Genomic DNA, 20,240 nt, shown 5'->3' with positions numbered 1-20,240 from the left:
CTGCTCTCGCGCTAAGGCGAACGCAAGCGTCGGTCTGGCGTCAAATGTAAACAGCAATTGCACCATGCATGTGAGGTATCACCGCGACGGTCAGATCGAGGGCAGTAATTTTAGCAGTAGACCTCCTCTGTAAATCTAAAGTGGTAACCTGTAAAGGCTTTTAAAGGCTTTTAAAAATGTATTTATTTTGTTGTCACTGCACGTTTGTGCACAGTTGTAAAGCATGTCATGTTTGGTATCCATGTACTCGGCCTAAGATCATCTTTTTTATTTCATCAAACATTTGGGCAATATAGTGTGTTTTAGTGCATTAAAATGTAAAAAAGTGTGTTTTTTCCCCAAAAAATGCGTTTGAAAAATCGCTGCGCAAATACTGTGTGAAAAAAAAAAATTAAACACCCACCATTTTAATCTGTAGGGCATTTGCTTTAAAAAAATATATAATGTGTGGGGGTTCAAAGTAATTTTCTTGCAAAAAAAAATAATTTTTTCATGTAATCAAAAAGTGTCAGAAAGGGCTTTGTCTTCAAGTGGTTAGAAGAGTGGGTGATGTGTGACATAAGCTTCTAAATGTTGTGCATAAAATGCCAGGACAGTTCAAACCCCCCCAAATGACCCCATTTTGGAGAGTAGACACCCCAAGCTATTTGCTGAGAGGCATGTCGAGTCCATGGAATATTTTATATTGTGACACAAGTTGCGGGAAAGAGACAAATTATTATTATTTTTTTTTTTTTTTGCACAAAGTTGTCACTAAATGATATATTGCTCAAACATGCCATGGGAATATGTGAAATTACACCCCAAAATACATTCTGTTGCTTCTCCTGAGTACGGGGATACCACATGTGTGAGACTTTTTGGGAGCCTAGCCACGTATGGGACCCCGAAAACCAAGCACCGCCTTCAGGCTTTCTAAGGGCGTAAATTTTTGATTTCACTCTTCACTGCCTATCACAGTCTCGGAGGCCATGGAATGCCCAGGTGGCACAAACCCCCCCCCAAATGACCCCATTTTGGAAAGTAGACACCCCAAGCTATTTGCTGAGAGGTATAGTGAGTATTTTGCAGACCTCACTTTTTGTCACAAAGTTTTGAAAATTAAAAAAAGAAAAAAAAATTTTTTTTTTTGTCTTTCTTCATTTTCAAAAACAAATGAGAGCTGCAAAATACTCACCATGCCTCTCAGCAAATAGCTTGGGGTGTCTACTTTCCAAAATGGGGTCATTTGGGGGGGTTTTGTGCCACCTGGGCATTCCATGGCCTCCGAAACTGTGATAGGCAGTGAAGAGTGAAATCAAAAATGTACACCCTTAGAAATCCTGAAGGCGGTGATTGGTTTTCGGGGTCCCGTACGCGGCTAGGCTCCCAAAAAGTCCCACACATGTGGTATCCCCATACTCAGGAGAAGCAGCTAAATGTATTTTGGGGTCCAATTCCACATATGCCCATGACCTGTGTGAGCAATATATCATTTAGTGACAACTTTGTGCAAAAAAAAAAAAAAAAAAAAAATAAATTGTCACTTTCCCGCAACTTGTGTCAAAATATAAAATATTCCATGGACTCAACATGCCTCTCAGCAAATAGCTTGGGGTGTCTACTTTCCAAAATGGGGTCATTTGGGGGGGGTTTGTGCCATCTGGGCATTTTATGGCCTTCAAAACTGTGATAGGTAGTGAGGAGTAAAATCAAAAATGTACGCCCTTAGAAATCCTGAAGGCAGTGATTGGTTTTCGGGGCCCCGTATGCGGCTAGGCTCCCAAAAAGTCCCACACATGTGGTATCCCCATACTCAGGAGAAGCAGCTAAATGTATTTTGGGGTGCAATTCCACATAGGCCCATGGCCTGTGTGAGCAATATATCATTTAGTGACAACTTTTTGTAATTTTGTTTTTTTTTTTTTTTTTTTTTCATTATTCAATCACTTGGGACAAAAAAAATGAATATTCAATGGGCTCAACATGCCTCTCAGCAATTTCCTTGGGGTGTCTACTTTCCAAAATGGGGTCATTTGTGGGGGTTTTGTACTGCCCTGTCATTTTAGCACCTCAAGAAATGACATAGGCAGTCATAAATTAAAGACTGTGTAAATTCCAGAAAATGTACCCTAGTTTGTAGGCGCTATAACTTTTGCGCAAACCAATAAATATACACTTATTGACATTTTTTTTACCAAAGACATGTGGCCAAATACATTTTGGCCTAAATGTATGACTAAAATTGAGTTTATTGGATTTTTTTTAGAACAAAAAGTAGAAAATATCATTTTTTTTCAAAATTTTCGGTCTTTTTCCGTGTATAGCGCAAAAAATAAAAACGGCAGAGGTGATCAAATACCATCAAAAGAAAGCTCTATTTGTGGGAAGAAAAGGACGCAAATTTCGTTTGGTTACAGCATTGCATGACCGCGCAATTAGCAGTTAAAGCGACGCAGTGCCAAATTGTAAAAAGTGCTCTGGTCAGGAAGGGGGTAAATCCTTCCGGGGCTGAAGTGGTTAAGAATAAATTGCCTTTTTTTAAAACTTTACATATTAACTCAATTATACACCACACTTTAAGGTCATTAACCGATTAATCGAAATAATCAGCCAGCTAATCGATTATAAAAATAATCGTTAGTTGCAGCCCTAACCTAATCTGTACATCGATAGTAGTTTAAAAGCTAAAAAAAAAAAAAACACACAACAAAAATAATGGTTTATAACCCATCCCTGTTGAACAGTTTGTCCTCTTTAACCAAACCTATTTATAGTATGTATTTTCATTCAACCTCTATGGAATTTTGAGGGCAAACAAAACCAAATAAGAAATATCAAATTGAATTGAAAAGTTACATCTTTAATATTCAAAAATATTGAAGTTTTTTGGGTTTTTTTTTTTTTTTTTTTACAAAATTTTAAAACCATATTACAGCCACAGTTTAATCTGTATGAGGTTTGACATTCCCTTTCACATACACTCACCGGCCACTTTATTATTAGATACACCTTGCTAGTACGGGGTTGGACCCCCTTTTGCCTTCAGAACTGCCTTCATTCAACAAGGTGTTGGAAACCTTCCTCAGATTTTGGTCCATAGTGATATGATAGCATCACGCAGTTACTGCAGATTTATCGGCTGCACATCCACAATGCAAATGTGCCATTCCACCACATCCCAGAGGTGCTCTATTGGATTGAGATCTGGTGACTGTGGAGGCCCCTGGAGTACAGTGACCTCATTGTCCTGTTCAAGAAACCAGTGGTGAGATGATTTGATCTTTGTGACATGGTGCATTATCCTGCTGGAAGTAGCCATCAGAAGATGGGTACACTGTAGTCAAAGGGATGGACAATAATCAGGTAGGCTGTGGCATTTAAACAATGCTCAATTGGTTCTAATGAGCCCAAAGTGTTCCAAGCACATATCCCCCCACACTATTACACCACCTCCACCAGCCAGAACCGCTGATGCAAGGCAGGATGGATCCATGCTTTCATGTGGTTTACGCCAAATTCTGACCCTACCATCTGAAATTGAGACTCAGACCAGGCAATGTTTTTCCAATCTATTGTCCAATTTTGGTGAACCTGTGTGAATTGTAGCCTTGGTTTCCGGTTCTTAGCTGGACAGGAGTAGCACCCGTTGTGGTCTTCTGCTGCTGTAGCCCATTGGCTTCAAGATTTGATGTGTTGTGCGTCCAGAGATGGTATTCTGCATACCTTAGTTGTAATGAGTGGTTTGAGATGATAGAAAGGCAACACTGACGCAAATAACCAGTCTGCCCATTCTCCTCTGACATCAAGGTATTTTCTTCCACACAACTGCTGCTCACTGGATATCTGCTCTTTTTCAGACCATTTTCTGTAAACCCTGGAGATGGTGGTACATAAAAATACCAGTAGATCAGCAGTTTTTGAAATGCTCAGACCAGCCCGTCTAGCACCAGCAACCATGCCATGTTCAAAGTCACTTAAATCCCCTTTCTTCCCCATTTTGATGCTCGGTTTGAACTTAAGCAAGTTGTCGTCACCACGTCTAGATGCCTAAATGCATTGAGCTGCTGCCATGTGATTGTCTAATTAGCAATGTGTGTTACCAAGCAATTGAACAGGTGTACCTAATATAATGGCCAGAGAATGTATATGCCAGTTGGTACTCCCAAAAACAATTTTCATTCTATAGCTTTACTGTTAAATAGCTTGCTTATGGAGTCGGGTATCCATTAGATACCCGACTCCATAAGCAAGCCATTTGTAATATTCAAGATGTAATTTAAATTAAATTTGATATTTCTTATGTGATTGCCTTCAAAATCCCATAGGTTAAATGGAAACACATTATTAGGGATGGTGGCAACCTTTTCCCAGAACAGAGAAAAAAAACTAAAAAAAAAATGACACACAAAGTATATCTAAGGCCACAACTTTTTTTCATTTTGGGTAGAGGAAAGATGGTTTAAAATCCCTGTCAAGATGTTTGTCATGTGTCCCACTGGGAGACCTTCCTTTACTTCTGTCCTGTAGATGCAATAGGAAGAAATCTGTCCAAAGTGATGTACATGTACTGTTAAGACAGTTGTCATTGAAACAAGTTTTCCCACTGGAGGATTCTTCTTGTGACAACTTAACATTTTAGATTTTCTCTCACATTAGTTCCTAATAACAATGCTTATCAGAACAAATAGAAGGTAAAGTTCTCCAATAGGGGCACCAACAGCAATGGAAACTTGACAGGTTGTCTAATCCTTCCATACTCCATACATGGGTAAAGTTGGGAAATTCAAGGCAAATTGAAAGATATCTTCAGGAAAATGTTCCAGATATGATGGAGGCCATTACAACATTGGGATGTGATAGAGTCAGGGCTTTTTTTCAGCAGGAACGTACCTCCAGCACTGCATATATGTAATGGCAAAGGGTACTGGGGTATGCTGAAGGGTCCTTTGATGCTGACAGGAATTTATTTTTGTGTGGGGGTCGGTTGTGTTGCTGGGGGGTCAATTGTTGAGGGAGAGGTCCATTGTTGCTTGCTGCTGGAAGAATCGGTTGTTGCTGGCATGTATAATGGATCCAGCTTGTGTGCATTTCGGCTCATGTGCATGTTGGTCTGTCCGACAGAAGCTGGCCAAATGTCGGGGAAAAAAAAAAAAAAAAAAACAGGGAAAACCAGCAGCCGACTGACTTCCGATCAGCCAGTTTCAGAGAGTGTTCTGGCGGGGGGGGGACCCCCAGTCAGAAGACAATAGCTCAGCAGGGAAGATCACTATACTAACTTTGCATAGTATAGCTGCTCTGACCAGAGTCAGTTTTTTTTTTTTCATTTAACCCAATCGTGTGTACCAGGCTTAAAGGGCCACTACTGCGAGGTGGTTCAGGGCGAAACCAAGAGAGACAGTGCTCAGAGATGGGTAGGGGGGGCGTTCCTGCACCTATCCTGGGGAAAAAATTAAAGTCCTGATAGAGCCAATTCAACTAATCAACTTCTACCAAGTAGTATCTACTCAGTCTGAACAGCCATTTGAACCTTTACAAGCAGTGTTGTTGGAACATAGTGAAGGAGACACCAAAGAGGATAATCACACATCAATCGAGAAAATTAGCTTACCAACGGCAGTCACATATGCAGAGATAGAATCGGGCACCACGTTGCTTGGAGGTGTTATTTTGAATGGGAACAGCGACTTCGAGCCAGCTAAAGATGGGGGCAGAAGCAAAAGTAGTATCTTAAAGCATCTGGAAAGTAGACGACAATTCCAGCCAAAACCATTTTTTCAATTTCATACAGTTGATATAGATTGAAACATTTGCAAAATGATTTAATAAAATCTGATGCAGATTTGCATAGAAAGCAATCAGCTTTCAAGTTTTTGGCAAAGCTTTAAAATGTCATTAAACCCACATCATAAAAAAAATAAAAAATCTATCAATAAATGGTGTATTACATGCTGTTCATACTCGGTCACGGAGATTTTTTTTTCTGCAAAAACCTGGTTGATCCTGCTGCTCTCTATCTACACCTTCTGTTCATGTCCCTAGTTCAGATAGGGACTTGCTTGCAGCTGTAGTGGCAACTCTGCACATGCTCAGTTTTCACCAAGTTTCTATGCTGAGCATTTCCTCCCCATCCCATCTGAGCAGCCGATGTGACTATAGAGTTACTCATGTGGGTGTATACACAGTGGAAAATGACAGCCCACTCCCTCCCTCCTCCACTAACCAGCTAAAACACAATTGGGGCGGGATATTATATGTAGAGTAATGGAGGCTTCATCGCCTGCTTATTCTAAGACGCAGGCTGCAGGGGCGTGTCCCAGCCTGTGACTTGCAGAAATCCTCCCACACCATGTTATTTCCACAATATAAGACTACATATTAAATATATATTTGTACACAGATTTAAAAACGGTTTGATATTAATGTATTTTTCCAAAGGCTTTTTTTTTTTTGAACATGTGACCAGCAGCACAGCACTAAAGGCTCCCCATGCTTAGGTTTCCCTGTTTCTTTTTAATTTTTTTATTAAAATACAGTTAAACTGTGTGTTTAACATCACTTTAATTAAACAAGCTGAAGTTAGAAGTAGATTGGCTACCATCCACCGCAGCACCATTTTCTGTGTTCACACGTTTTAGTAAGTCAACCCCATACTGTTGAAGCTCATGGAGGCAAGATTTCCCAGTTCTGAAATACCAAAGCCATTAAAAAGCAAAATGGTGGTGTTACCACCCCAGATTCCGCATAGTAAATAAAGGGGGAATTTAGTTGCTAGATCATAACTTGAACTTCATTATGGTCTTGTAGAGGCAGATAAACTACTTCAGGGACATATTGCCAAAAGCCAAAATTTAGGAAACCAAAGATTAATACGATATCAGTTTTAGAAGGTGGTGTTGACCTCTTAAGCAACAGCCAAGTGATAGAATATTACAGGCATTTAGTTAGTGCTGTCAATTTATGGCACCTTTCCGCAAGACTCTTACAGTTTAAGGGATCCATCTCAGGTGCATATACAGGTATTAGGGCCAATTTAGATAGGAGCCAATTAACCTACCAGCATGGCTCTGGTGTGTTAGGAAATGGGAGTACCTGGAAGAAACACACAAGCACAGGGAGAACATGCCAACTCCATGCAGATAGTGTTCTGGCCTGTATTTCAGCTGAGGACCCCAGTCCTGCAAGGCACTGCTAACCACTAGGCCGTAACAAGATAACCTCCAGAGACAAACCGAGAAAAAAAAAAAAAAAGTAATTTCACTTACCTTTCACAAAGATGAGATTGCTCAAGGTCAGTTCCTGACTGATTCCTTCAGGCTAGTAAAGAATACAATTAAATGTTAAAAGACACACATTGATAAAATATATGCAATCTCACATCGGTACCAGCCTTACCTCTACTAATATGGTTTGCACAACGGTGTCTTTGCGAGAAGGCTGGGAATCATCGTTTGGTCCATCACAAGACTTTCCAATAAAAGTGGTTTGGGCTGTCACTGTAAAGCTAACCTGTCCTGCAGAGAAAAGAGAATTAGTGGTCAGTTGAGGTCCAGATACCATGGGTGTCAAATACAGAAGGAAAAAGCCTACACACAAACCCAGACACAATATGTTCAGCAGCATATTATGTCCTGAAGGGAGCAGGGGAGGACCAGACTGGGAAGTTAGAGGGGATATTTGCCCACTGGTCCAGTACAAATGATATATGAAGGGTTGTTGGCCTTGAGTGGAGGTTCTCCCTTGTTCAGACCAGGTCAGACAGCTGCTAGTCTTTACGTAGCCATCTGCTCCTTGTTCAGACCTGTGATTACAATTTGCATGCACTACTTTTGAAAAACATGCCACACCAAGTCACATGATACTTAAAGTGGTTGTAAACCCTTTACAACCACTTTTTGCTAAGGCAAGCCTATAATAAGGCTTACCTGTAGCTACCCTGGATATCACCTAAACCTGCATGGTTTAGGAGATATCCCCTGTATCTGCATGTGCCGACGTCAGTTTGACTGTGCCGTTAACGGAGGCTCCCGTGCGCATGCGTGGGAGTGACGTCATCGCGGCTCTGGCCAATCACAGCACCGGAGCCCGCAATACCCAGAAGTAACTCCGGGAGCAAGGTCGCCGGCTGGAGCGGTGAACGAGGACCGCTGCTGAGGGGTTTGATCAAAGGTAAGTAATACATAATGAGCTAGTATGCTATGCATACTAGCTCATTATGCCTTGGTCTTGCAGGTTTTTTTGTTTGTTTGTTTTGTTCGTGGGTTTACAACCACTTTAACTATCATGTGATCTGGTGCCTACAAACGCACGGTTTGCGATTTGCATTTTGGGTGCTGGTCATGTATCGGCACTGGCAGCAGATTGTAAAGGCAGTGCATTTGGAATAACAAAATAATGGACCCTAACAAACTAAATATAAGGACTATAATGGTACCTGATTTTTGTAAAAAGTATCAAGTATTTATTATATAATAAATTTGCACATATATACAGATCAAAAAAAACAAAAAAACAAAAGCTGCACATAACATTACAAAAACCATTTGTTACTCCTTAAATACAGATTCTTGGTGGCTCCCCTATGGTGGAGCACAGCAAGTTGCTGTAATTGTGACAGTTTGCGTTTGCAGGAGATAACCCGCTTTAATGGTTAATAGTCAAAAACATCAAAATAGAGACATATTGAATGGTCCTCCTACAAATGGTCATTGTCACCCATATAATGTCACAGGACGATCCTCTTCGTTTTCCAAGATAGTCGTTATTTTCTATGTAATTGGAGCTAGGTATCTGAAAGTGTATTAAAAAGACATCATCATGACACTAATGACAGTGTGCATAATCATATTGCATGTATTGAAGCATATCGGGTTAATTTGGTGGGCATAAAGGGATTATGGGGTGATAATGTAGAATCCCTATAGTTACAAGCTACACCCCTACTCCCCAGTTTCAATTATTATCTGGTCAAATTATTATTACAATGTAAAATCCATGTCAGCAAAAGGGTTATACCACACCTCATATCTTTGATCTATATTAACACTTCGATACCGGGCTTATTCTGGCACTCCTCTCCTACATGTAAAATTCGTCATTTTTTTCTGCTAAAAATTTACTCAGAACCAACATTAAATATGTTTTTTTAGCAGACACCCTAGGGAATAAAATGGTGGTTGTTGCACCTTTTTATGTCACGGTATTTTTGAGACAATTTTTCAAACGCTTTTTTTGGGGGAAAAAAAAAAAAAAAAAAAAAAAAAAGTTTCATTAATAAAAAAAAAAAAAAAAAAAAAATATAAGTTGGCCCAATTTTGTATAATGTGAAAGATGTTACGCCAAGTAAATAGACACCCAACATGTCACGCTTTAAAATTGCGCACACTTGTGGAATGGCGCCACAATTTGTACTTAAAAATCTCCACAGGTGACGCTTTTTTTTTGCAGGCTACCAGTTTAGAGTTACAGAGGAGGTCTAGTGCTAGAATTGTTGCTCTCGCTCTAAGGCATACGGTGATACCTCAAAAACGATCTGATGCTTTCCAGCCGAGATCTGGCCTTTGTTTACATCCGTTGCCCGGACGTGATACCATAACGTCGCATCCAGGCCAACGTTCATAGAGATGACTGGAAATCTCTATGCTCTTCATCCGGTGGCAGATTCTTTCTCCAGGTCCCCGATGGCACGGGCAAGCCGGGGGGGGGGGGGGGGGGGGGGGGGGCGTGGAGTCCGCTTCTGACGCCTGTAAGATTGATCAAGTGACTGAACTGTCGGCTGAAAAAGATGATATCTGAATGGTGCCTGTAGCTGCAGTCGTCATTCAGATATCCCCACTAAAAGTCAGACGTCATATGACGTCCTTGGGCTGGAAGTGGTTAAGGGAACAAAAAAATCCCCCTTTAACTTCTCATCTCACCTAACATTACATCTATCTATAAAAAATTATGAACCCTTACCCATAGTCAAATCATATAGTGTACACCTAGTGATATACACTGTATTATATTAGGTGGGTAAAGCGGTTCCCATCATGTCATTCCTCAGATCAGCGTGGAGTGAGATTCTGATCTGGCTCCAGTCATGAGGGCCATTAACCACTTACAGACCAGAAGATTTGCCCCCTTAACGATCAGGCCATTTTTTGCGATTCAGCACTGCGACGCTTTAACTGACAATTGCGCGGTTGTGTGACGTTGTACCCAAACAAAATGGACATCTTTTTTTCCCCCACAAATAGAGCTTTTGGTGGTATTTAATCACCTCTGTGGTTTTTATTTTTTGCGCTAAAAACAAAAGCGACCATTTTGAAAGAAAAAAACTTAATTTTTGCTATGATAAATATCCCCAAAAATGTTTTTCAAAAACAAATTTCTTCATCAGTTTAGGCCAATATGTATTCTTCTACATATTTTTGGTGAAAAAAAACGCAATAAGCGTATATTGATTGGCGCAAAAGTTTGATTTGCGCAAAAGTTATAGAGTCTACAAACTATGGGAAATACTTATGGCATTTTTAGTTATTTTTTTTTTTTTTTACTAGTAATGGCGGTGATCAGTGATTTTTAGCGGTACTACGACATTGCGGCGGACAGATCGGACACTTGACGCCATTGACATTTATACAGCGATCAGTGCTATAAAAATGTACTGATTACTGTGTAAATGTCACTGGCAGGGAAGGGGTTAACACTAGGGGGCGATCAAGGGGTTAAATGTGTTCCCTAGTGAGTGTTTCTTATTGTGGGGGGGATGGGACTGACTGGGGGAGGACACATTGCTGTTCGTAATTACTACAAACAGCAGATGTGTCTTCTCCCGTCAGAACAGGGATTTGTATGTTTACGCAAACAAATCCCTGTTCTAGCTCTTGTGCCCGCTAGCGCACACCTGCTATGGCTCTTAAAGGGGTCAACAAACCAGTACGTTTTGCAGTAACAAACCACTTTGCCGACGTAAATGTGCATGAGACGGTCAGTAAGTGGTTAAGGCAAAGGGGCGGGGAAATCCATCTGGCACTGCTGAAGCCTGAGTGGCGTAATTAACTTGCACCTGGCAAGGTGACTATGCCCTCCCAGCCTGTGGTCATTGCAGGTATTACAAGTTGGAAAAAGACATGGTAAACTTTGAAAAAAGCATTCCAGAGGGTTAATGGTAGGGACAGAAACAAGTTCATTTTTCAAACAAAAATAATGACTGGAGCCAGATCAGAATCTATATTACTCCACGCTGATCTGAGGAATGACATGATGGGAACCGCTTTACCTACCCAATACCTTGTATATCACTAGGTGCACACTATATAATTTGACTATGGGCAAGTGTTCATCCATTTTTTTTATGGATCGATAGATGTAATGTTAGGTGGGCGGTGGGATTTTTTTCTCTTAATATAAAACCAGTGATATGAGGTGTGGTATTAACCCTTTGCTGACATGGATTTTACATTGGAATAAGGATTTGACCAGATAATTATTGAAACTGGGGAGTAGGGGTGTAGCTTGTAACTATAGGGATTCCACATTATCACTTCACCCCATAATCCCTTTATGCCCACCAAATTAACCCATTATGCCTCAATACATGCACTATGATTATGCACACTGTCATTACAGATCATGTCATGATGTCTTTATGATACACTTTCAAATACGTGGTTCCAATTACACAGGAACTAACTACTATCTGGGAAAACTAGGACAGTCCTGTGGCATTATATTGGTGACAATGACCATTTGATGTGTTTCCATTTTGATGTTTTTGACTATTAACTGTGAGGTATGCAACCGCTGGTCACCCAGTACATTCATTATTCAAATAAGAATCTGTAACTGATATATGTACCATTCCATTTTCAGTGTTCTTGCTAAAACTTTTCCTGAAGAAGCGGGTTATCTCCTGCGAATTACAAACTGCGTCGAAGTTACAGCAACTCACTGTGCTCCACCATAGGGGAGCCACCAACAACCTGTATTCAAGGAGTACCAGATGGTTTTTGTTATGTTTTATGTGCGGCTTTTGTGTGTTTTGTATGTTTTTTGATACGTATACGTGTGCAAATTTTATTAAATAAATATTTGATACTTTACAAAAAAAGATATTTTTTTGTATAAAATTGGGTATGTAGCACCCTAGAATAGGGCTGCAGGTAAATTCAGTTATGCTGGATGGTAGTCAGCTTGGCTAATTGATAGTGTTTAAGTGTCAAATGACTTCTGTTCTAAGTTGTGGCTTCTCCCTTCTGTCAGTAGGTGGTGCTGTTGCCTTTGACATTAGTGTGATGAGCTACAGTATACGCAAGTTATGGATAAACATACTTTTCAGCCAATCATCTTTTCTGCGATGCATGCTGGGAAAAGCTATTTAATGAAACAAAGTCAGGCAATCAGGGTCAGTTTTTCCCGCCCGGGGCTTCGGCCTGGGTGGATGGTGTGTGTACAGTTCCTGGCTGCGAGGCCCAAAGCCTGGGGTCTATCCAGGTGGCGGTTGGCTGCTAGGCCTAACCAAGGCCTATCCAAGTGTTTGTACAGGAAAGCCTCTGTATAAAGGCTAAGAAATGGCTGGAAGGACTTGAGAGAACTTATCCAAGGGAATCAGTGTATGAAACAGTGAGTAAATTTCAGTTACTAGAGGAGACAGTCTGTCCTACAAAGTACAGATGTGCTGGTTCAGCTTAAAGGCTCTCATTCCTGTACTGCTGTCTGCCTTGCTTCACCTATTTTTGTCTGAGTCTGCCAACCTGCTTGTTGATGATCATTACTAAGGGTATCCTGTGCCGATTTCCTCTCTCCCACATTTCCTGTTTGTGATAAATAAACTTCTTGTTTAAAGCATAAAAAGTTACTGGCACCCAACGTTCTTTTTGGTTTATCCCTCACCATGCCCAAAAACCTGCACCCTGAGGATGTAGGTCAGCCTTATCTACCCCCAGTAATCACCATTAGACTCCTGGAAGATCGGGGTAGGCACTACATATATATATCAATCGATTAGGATGAGGTACTAGACTTATATGGTCTACAAAATCAGGGTCTCTCATTGAGGTCTACCTCCCAATTTCCTATTTTTCAGTGCATTTTGAACGTGGTGCAGGGAGGTGAATGGAATGTGCACAGTGTTCTGGTGTGAGCTGACCCTTATAGAATGTGTTTTCAATGGTTGCCTAAAGGCAGAGTAGGAGAGATCCAGATGGACTGATGTAAAGCATTCCAGAGGAAGAGGGAGGCTCTGAGGAAGTCCTGGATGCTAGCATAGGAGACCATTGGGCTAGGGAGCAGGAGGTCCTGGAAGGCGCAAAGAGGATGGTTTGGATGATATTTTGATATGAGGCTAGGTATGTAGCTTGGGGGCAACTATATAACCGTCATGCTCCTGCAGTAAACAAGGATAGTGCATCTGGTAGACCATTTGTGGAATAATTGGCAAACCCTGTGTTTTGGCTTGTAGCCAGTTTGCATCTGATTGGGCAAAGCAAATATAGAGTTATGAAAATGGAGCAAATTCTCCCTGCTTATTGCAATCCTGTCAAAGGGATGGAGGAGAAAGAAGATACCTTTCCTACGGCCCCGTTGTATCTTAATCCATTTCTTAAGTCAGCCTGATCACCACGATTAGGAGTTTCACCCTTAAATTACTTCAAAAACAGGGACACAACCATAAGACTGCAAGAGGTTTTTAAAGCTTAGAGACCATTGCGATGCATACCGATAACATTTGTTTGAACCTGCCAAGTAAAGGAAACTCGATCTTTGGGGAGCACACAGGCATTTTGGGTTCCTTCCTTCAGCTCAGCATTGAAAGAAGCTGAAGGTTCCAATTCTGCTTGTACCTGTCCAGGAGAAGACAAAAAACGATGAACATAGTGAAAATGTTAGGGCTGATCAGAGAGGCACATAAGACCCTGTTACCAAACCATTTATTTCTACAAAAATCTTACCCAAAGATTATATGTCCATTTAATGTATTTTAAGCTTGTTATTTACTTGGAAAAGCCTTCATGTAAGTATCCCCGAGAATGCTGTTTAGTGCCGCCATCTTGGGTGGGATGTAAGCAGCTCCAGCAGACTATGTAGTATAGAGGGGGTCACTTGAGTCATAACTACTCTTCACTTCCCAGCAGCTACATAAAAGATTATGTAGGGAGATGGAGGAGAGGGGCTGGGCCAGCATAGAACATTACACTCACAGAAAAGAAAAGGGTGGGAGGGAGGCAGCTGTGCTAGAGAATTTACTGTGTAGGAGTAGTCAGATATTCTATAATGTTCAAAGGCACATTGCAAGTGCACAAAAAATTATGGGAAAACAAAAATGCACATATTGAAAATGGATAATTGATTTTTCTGCGCTGGAACTCCTCCAACACTAGAGTCAACAGCACAAAAGAAGCAAAATAATTTTCTGGAGCAATACACTATATCAGAAGCCAGTGCTCACCTTGATAGAATGGTCCAGATAGTTATGTACGACTCCTGTAAGGACCAAAGTCTCCCCTCGGATGAAGGAATACGGCTTAGAGAGCTCCATGAAAAATGGCAAAAATGTTGTATAATTGGCTGAATATTTGGTCATCCCAAAACCTTCCTCATCGGACAGGCAGAAAGCAGATCCTTCCCACTTTGTGATGGTGTCTGGGACAACCTCCGATAATGAGGCGTGACCCTCTTTACTGAAAGACAGGAATAAAACGCAATCATCGTCTAAATATACTGGTCTATTCAGTCCTTGGAGTGATGAATTTGGGTTTGGTGTAAATCCAGAAGAAGCGGTTAGAGCTGGTAACATCCCCTGTGGCCGGGACATTCCCTGCAGCTGCATGTGCACAAAGGGGCAGGGATGCTTATGACATCAATGACACAAGGCCACAGCCATATTGGTCCAATATCATTAACTCACTATGACCATGTGGCCATTTTGGGTCACTGACATTGACCAAATATATCTACGTGGCTATATTGGATCAGTGAAGAAGTCATAAGCAGGGCATTTGCTGCCCTGCAGCTCAAAGGGGTGGGAAGCTTGTGACATCATTCACCTAATATAGCCATGCGGTCCTATTGGGTCAATGTCATTGACTCAGTATGGCCATATTTGGTCAATGATGTCACAAGCATCGCCACCTTTTTGTGTATGTAAGCTGTAGAGTGGGAAATGCCCTAGCCACAGCCACTTGGGCAGGCATTTACTGTTTCACGCCAGGTTCAGCTGAACATGGGTTAAGACTGAACCCAAGCTCATCCTTCAATACATTTTTGCAGTGCATGCAGATTTCCCCATGTTAAAGACAATGGTTGATCTCCCAGAAACCCCAATGTGCTTCCAACTTGAAAGGTGACAGTGCTTCCTTTTCTTTACTAGAATCCCAACCAGTGAACTCCAATGCCCACCCCTGTCCACATGCAATCAAACTTCTTTCCCAGCAGAAAAAAAAACCCTACAATGCTGCTGCCTTGACTCAAAAAAGCCCATCTACACACTGAGGGAGATTTACTAAATCTGGAGCAGGTAAAATGTGATGAAGCAGATTGGCTACCACACCCAGCTGCACCAGATTGAGTGCTCTAGTTTTAGAAATCTCCCCCACTATGGCTAGGAAAAAGGCTCTTAGGAGGTGTAGTTCTGTCCTAGCAGAACAATGCTGCTGTTCCTGCGACTCCCCAATGAGTGTGTGCTGAAGTCATCCAAAGGCTCCGCCGCTGGATTGGATGACATCAGCTTGCATTATGCGGAAGCCAAAGTATGGTATCTACCTAGCGGTTGGAATACCGGCATTTTTGTCATTCTAAGCAGTTATATGGTAGTGTGCTTATGCTCTTTTAAATGGGAGTGTAACCTATAAAAGGAATGGGTTTAATTAATGGCTTTTGTCTTCTGACATTGCATCCTGGAGGAACAGGGGATAAAGGGAACTCTTACTGGTTGGCAAAAGATTTGATTTTAAGGGACCATAAGCCTCTGAAGCAGTGGAGGAGAAAAGGTGATTTAGCATAGAAGACCCCATTTAAAGGGGATGCATGCTATTTAGGACCATTACATTATATAATGGGGGGGGAGTCAGGTCATAAAAACATAAGGTGAGAGCACAACTGGTATCAGTGTTTCACCAGGGGTGGAGGAGCGAACAGGAGTTTGTATGCACAATTGAAAATGGCAAAAAGCACACTAAAGACTGGTGTACATGGGCAATTTACATAAAAAAAAATAAATGATAGCTATAGATTAATATATCTATATCTATATATCTCACCCTCATAGATAGGTCACTGGCTGCCAGGTTGGCTGCTTCCCCCTAGGATTCTAGAAGATAATGGGCTGGGAGAGTCAAAATAAGCAGCTGAATATTTATGTGGTCCAAGCCAATCCGTGGGTATAGGTGCCTGGGAGGAAGAATAATAGCCTAGGGCCTGGAACAGAGGGATTCTTATCCTAAGAGTGGAATATCCCAGCTTGGAGAGCTGCTGCCCTTCTGGGCAGACCCAACATGATTCTGCTGCTCATCGAAGTTCCAGCTACGCTAGCTGGAGGGCCATATTCTGCTAAAATTTGCTGGAGTTGACAGAGGCCTTTTGGAGGATTTAGTCTGAAGAGTTCACAGGCGAGGTGTCTGCAAGATACTGGAAGGAGGCATCCAATTATCCAAGGACATTAGTGAGTAGGGATGGGCTAAATGACACCCTGCTTGGCTCGCACCAGAACTTTCGAACATTGGGAAAGTTCGGAACCGAATAATGAACCTCACTGAAGTCTATGGGACCCGAACGTGAAAAATCAAAAGTGCCCATTTTGAAGGCTTATATGCAAGCAATTAGGCCTACAATGGTTATGGGGGTCCGGGTATTGCCCTGTGGGACATGTATCAATGAAAAAAAAAAAGAAAAATTATAAAGAAACGTCATTTTTAAAGTGAAAGCATAAAAATGAAAAATTCCTTTCAATACAACGCCTGGGGGGGGGGGGGGGGGGGTCCCCTTAGTCCACCTGTAAAAGTGGCACATCTGTACTGTGTATAGAAGCTGCTGCAGCAATAACTGCATTTGTAAAGCCCAAAATCAAGACTTTCCCTGCAAATTCTTTATTTTGTAAGAAACGGCTTGGGGAGCCAGTCTGTATGATGAGGCCACAATGTAGTGCACGGGGAACAATATTAAAGATTTTGTGGATAAATTCTGGTGTCTCTACCACAGACTTTGGATTTCTACTTCTGTAACATGTGTGGAAAATTGTTCTTTGGGCGTCGGTGGCGCCTTCACACCGTAACCGTATAGATTGATGAAAGGTACCCTTGATGAAAGAATTGGCCTTGCTGTCAAACTGATATGCACCTGTCAAACAGGTGTGGGAAAAAAAAAAAAAAAAAATTGGTCTTTGGGTGTTAATTGTACCCATGAAACCTACACCAAAAACATTCTTCCAGATGAAAATCAACACCCACAACAGTCCTGCAGAGATTCCACATCCCAAAAACACTTAATCAGCAACATCAGCATCAGGGGCTTCATAGCTGCTGGTAATCCAGGAATAATTCATTGACGATCCACCGAGTCTGGTCAGTCGCGTTCTAAGATCAGTAACAACCTCCAGCAGCACTAAATTTCTGTTCCGAAAGCATGCTGGATGCAGGGCAGCCCAGTAGCTCAATAGCATACTGGGCAAGTTCTGGCCAGTGGTCTATTCTCATGATCCAGTAAGCCAGTGGATCGTCGACTGGAAAGCACTCCATCTGTTTTCGCCCTTAGATAATTGTCCACCATGTGATGCAGATGATGGAATGTGGAAGCTGATGGCCCTGGGCGGCGAGGACTAAAAATTTAGAAATGCATCACTTAGGCGGCCACCTTCACCGCTCCGCTCTTGACCAACAGAAGCCTCAAACCTACGTCTTCCACAACACTAACCTACCAGAGTTGGGAAAAGTGTTCGATAAACTTCTCTTTAATGAGTCCTCAAGATTTCATCTTCTGCACTCTGTGGGCACGGGATGAGTTTTGAGAGACTATCCCCTTTTAACGGTGCTCAAAGAGGGTTTGCCAACCTATAGTGATCCTTTTTCCTTTACGCCACATATTCTTGGCGTAAATTCGCAGGCTTTGAAGTATGAGGGAGCCCATGCACCGCAAATTTGCAGAGGCATGAGAAGCAGACTCTCTAGGGTCACCGAGGATTATAGCATCTGGAACTGCCTCCTCCCAGCCACGTACTACCCTCAAGGGTTCTGCGGATGGAATACCATCTCTTACTGTTTGATGTAGGTCTTCCTCTGCTTTAATGCCTCCAAAACTGCGAGAATCCTCCTCTCCTCTCTCCTCTTGTGTGTTCTGTGGCATAGGAACAATGGTGTCTGCATAAAGTGGGCCGTGAGAGGAAAGACAGTCCTTTGTCCCGCTGCTCTGCCTCGAGTGCCCTGTCCATAATGCCACGCAGAGTCTGCTCAAGCAGAAACACAACACGGATTGTGTCACTAATGCATGTATTGTCATGGCTCACCATCCTTCTGGCATCTTCAAATGGCGACAGTACAGCACATGCATCCTTTATGAGCAGCCATTGGCGTGGGGAAAAAAAAATCCAAGCCTAGTTGGACTCTAGGAGGTTACTGCAAATTATTATTGCTCACCGATTGGTTGCTAGAGGTTACTACATATCATAACCTCTGTACAAGTTGTGGGTGTGGTCAAACTGCACTAGCATTGAGTGGTGTGCTACATGCCGAGTGCGGGGTTGAGGGGTGTGCTGCATAAAGAGTGCCTAGTTAAAAGGTGTGCTACATACAGAGTTGAAGGGACACCATGTACAGAATGCAGCATTCAGGGTACGCAAAGTACAGAGTGCAGTGCTGCGCTATGTACAGAGTGTGGGGTTGAGAGGTGTGGCACGTGCGGTGGGTGCAGAGTGCAGAGTGAAGGGGCGAGGCGGGTGCATGGCTCTCCCCCCCCCCCCCCCCCCAGATTCCAGTACAGAGCTCCACTCCCCCCAAGTACAAGGCTCTGCTCCCACAAAGCCCACTGGGATTCCAGTACAGAGTTTTCCTCTGTCCCAAATGCTACTCACAGTCACAGCATGTTGTAAGATGTTCATTCACCCTTCCGGTCCCAGAGGCAGCTTCCCCGCCCCCTCCCTCTGCTCTCAGATAGATGTGTGTACCCGAGGGATCAGAATGGCCACCGGGAGAGGAGTGCTGTCACTTGATACAGAAGCACCACCACATATTCTTGTTGACAGCATCAAGCAGCCAGCATGCGACCAGCACCAGAGGTGGCCGAACTCCAGGGGGCAACGCGGGGCTCATCAGCACAGGGACCCCCCCCCCCCCAATAGGGCTCTGGGCAGATGCCCGTTTTGACCCGCATTAAAGATGGCCCTGAGGTGAGGAAGAGAGAAGGAGGAGGCATCAACAGGTGTATGGAGATGTGGGGGCACCACAAGCTACAGTACTGTGTCCTGCATCCTTCTGAGTTGCAAGCAGAGTTACCCAGTGTGCTGTGAGCGAAATAGGTCGTCCCTAACGTGGACTTTACAGCCGACTGCCTTGCCCAAACGATGCCACAACATTGCTTTCCACATGATGGAAGAGAGATGGAATGGCCTTACGTGAAAAGAAATAGTGACTGGGAACCTGCCATTGTGGTACAGCACATTCTGCAAATTCAAGGAAGTGGGCAGAATCCACCAGGCGGAAAGGCAGAAGTTTTAGAGCCAGCAGCTTTGACAAGCTTGCATTTAGACGCTGGGCATGTGGGTGCCAGGGACTATTTTTTCCCACTGCAGCAGATGGGGCAGAGAAATTTGCTGGCTATAGTCTACAGCTGGTGGTGTGCTGCAAGGACCTGGGACTCCCTGCACTATACCGTCATCCCTGTCAGTGAAGGCTGCTGAGAGGTCATGAGGTATAGCAGGGACAGACTGAGGTAAGGAGGAGGGACAGATTTGTGCCCCTTGTGTGGCTTTTAGGTGCTCTTGCCAACGGGCCGAGTGGTGGGAGGTTAAATGCCTTGTCAAGCATGTGGTACCCAAATGGCTGGTGTTTTTGCCACGCTTGACAAAGTTTGCAAATAGAAAAATGCCACGATCGGCTGCACATGTACTAAAACTGCCCAGACAGCTGCACTGTGGGAAGTGGGCCAGGAGATAACAGCTCCACAATGTGATGGAATAGGGTGGCTGCTCTCTACTCTTCCATGATGGCTGCCTCGTTGGGGTTGTGCCTCACCCTCACTTTCTTCCCCTGCTCTATCAGGCACCCGAGTCGAATCAGTGACCTCATCCCCTC

General features: G+C 42.8%; 1 protein-coding gene across 1 annotated transcript in view; it reads right to left on the bottom strand.

The window, feature by feature from the left end:
- The window catches only part of LOC141105847 (ovostatin-like), a 175,465-nt gene that overhangs the window by 57,389 nt on the left and 97,836 nt on the right, over window positions 1-20,240 (bottom strand). The window contains exons 19-23 of the mRNA XM_073595980.1: window positions 14,411-14,642; window positions 13,682-13,805; window positions 7,375-7,493; window positions 7,245-7,296; window positions 5,591-5,677 (exon numbers count right to left, since the gene is read on the bottom strand). Coding sequence (XP_073452081.1) covers window positions 5,591-5,677; window positions 7,245-7,296; window positions 7,375-7,493; window positions 13,682-13,805; window positions 14,411-14,642 — 614 coding nt within the window. The remainder of the gene's footprint in view (window positions 1-5,590; window positions 5,678-7,244; window positions 7,297-7,374; window positions 7,494-13,681; window positions 13,806-14,410; window positions 14,643-20,240) is intronic.

This window comes from Aquarana catesbeiana, linkage group LG08 (genome assembly GCF_042186555.1).
Source record: "Aquarana catesbeiana isolate 2022-GZ linkage group LG08, ASM4218655v1, whole genome shotgun sequence".
Classification (NCBI taxonomy): domain Eukaryota; kingdom Metazoa; phylum Chordata; class Amphibia; order Anura; family Ranidae; genus Aquarana; species Aquarana catesbeiana.
Note: the sequence above shows the minus strand (reverse complement) of the source record. Positions and strands in the feature narration are given on the sequence as shown.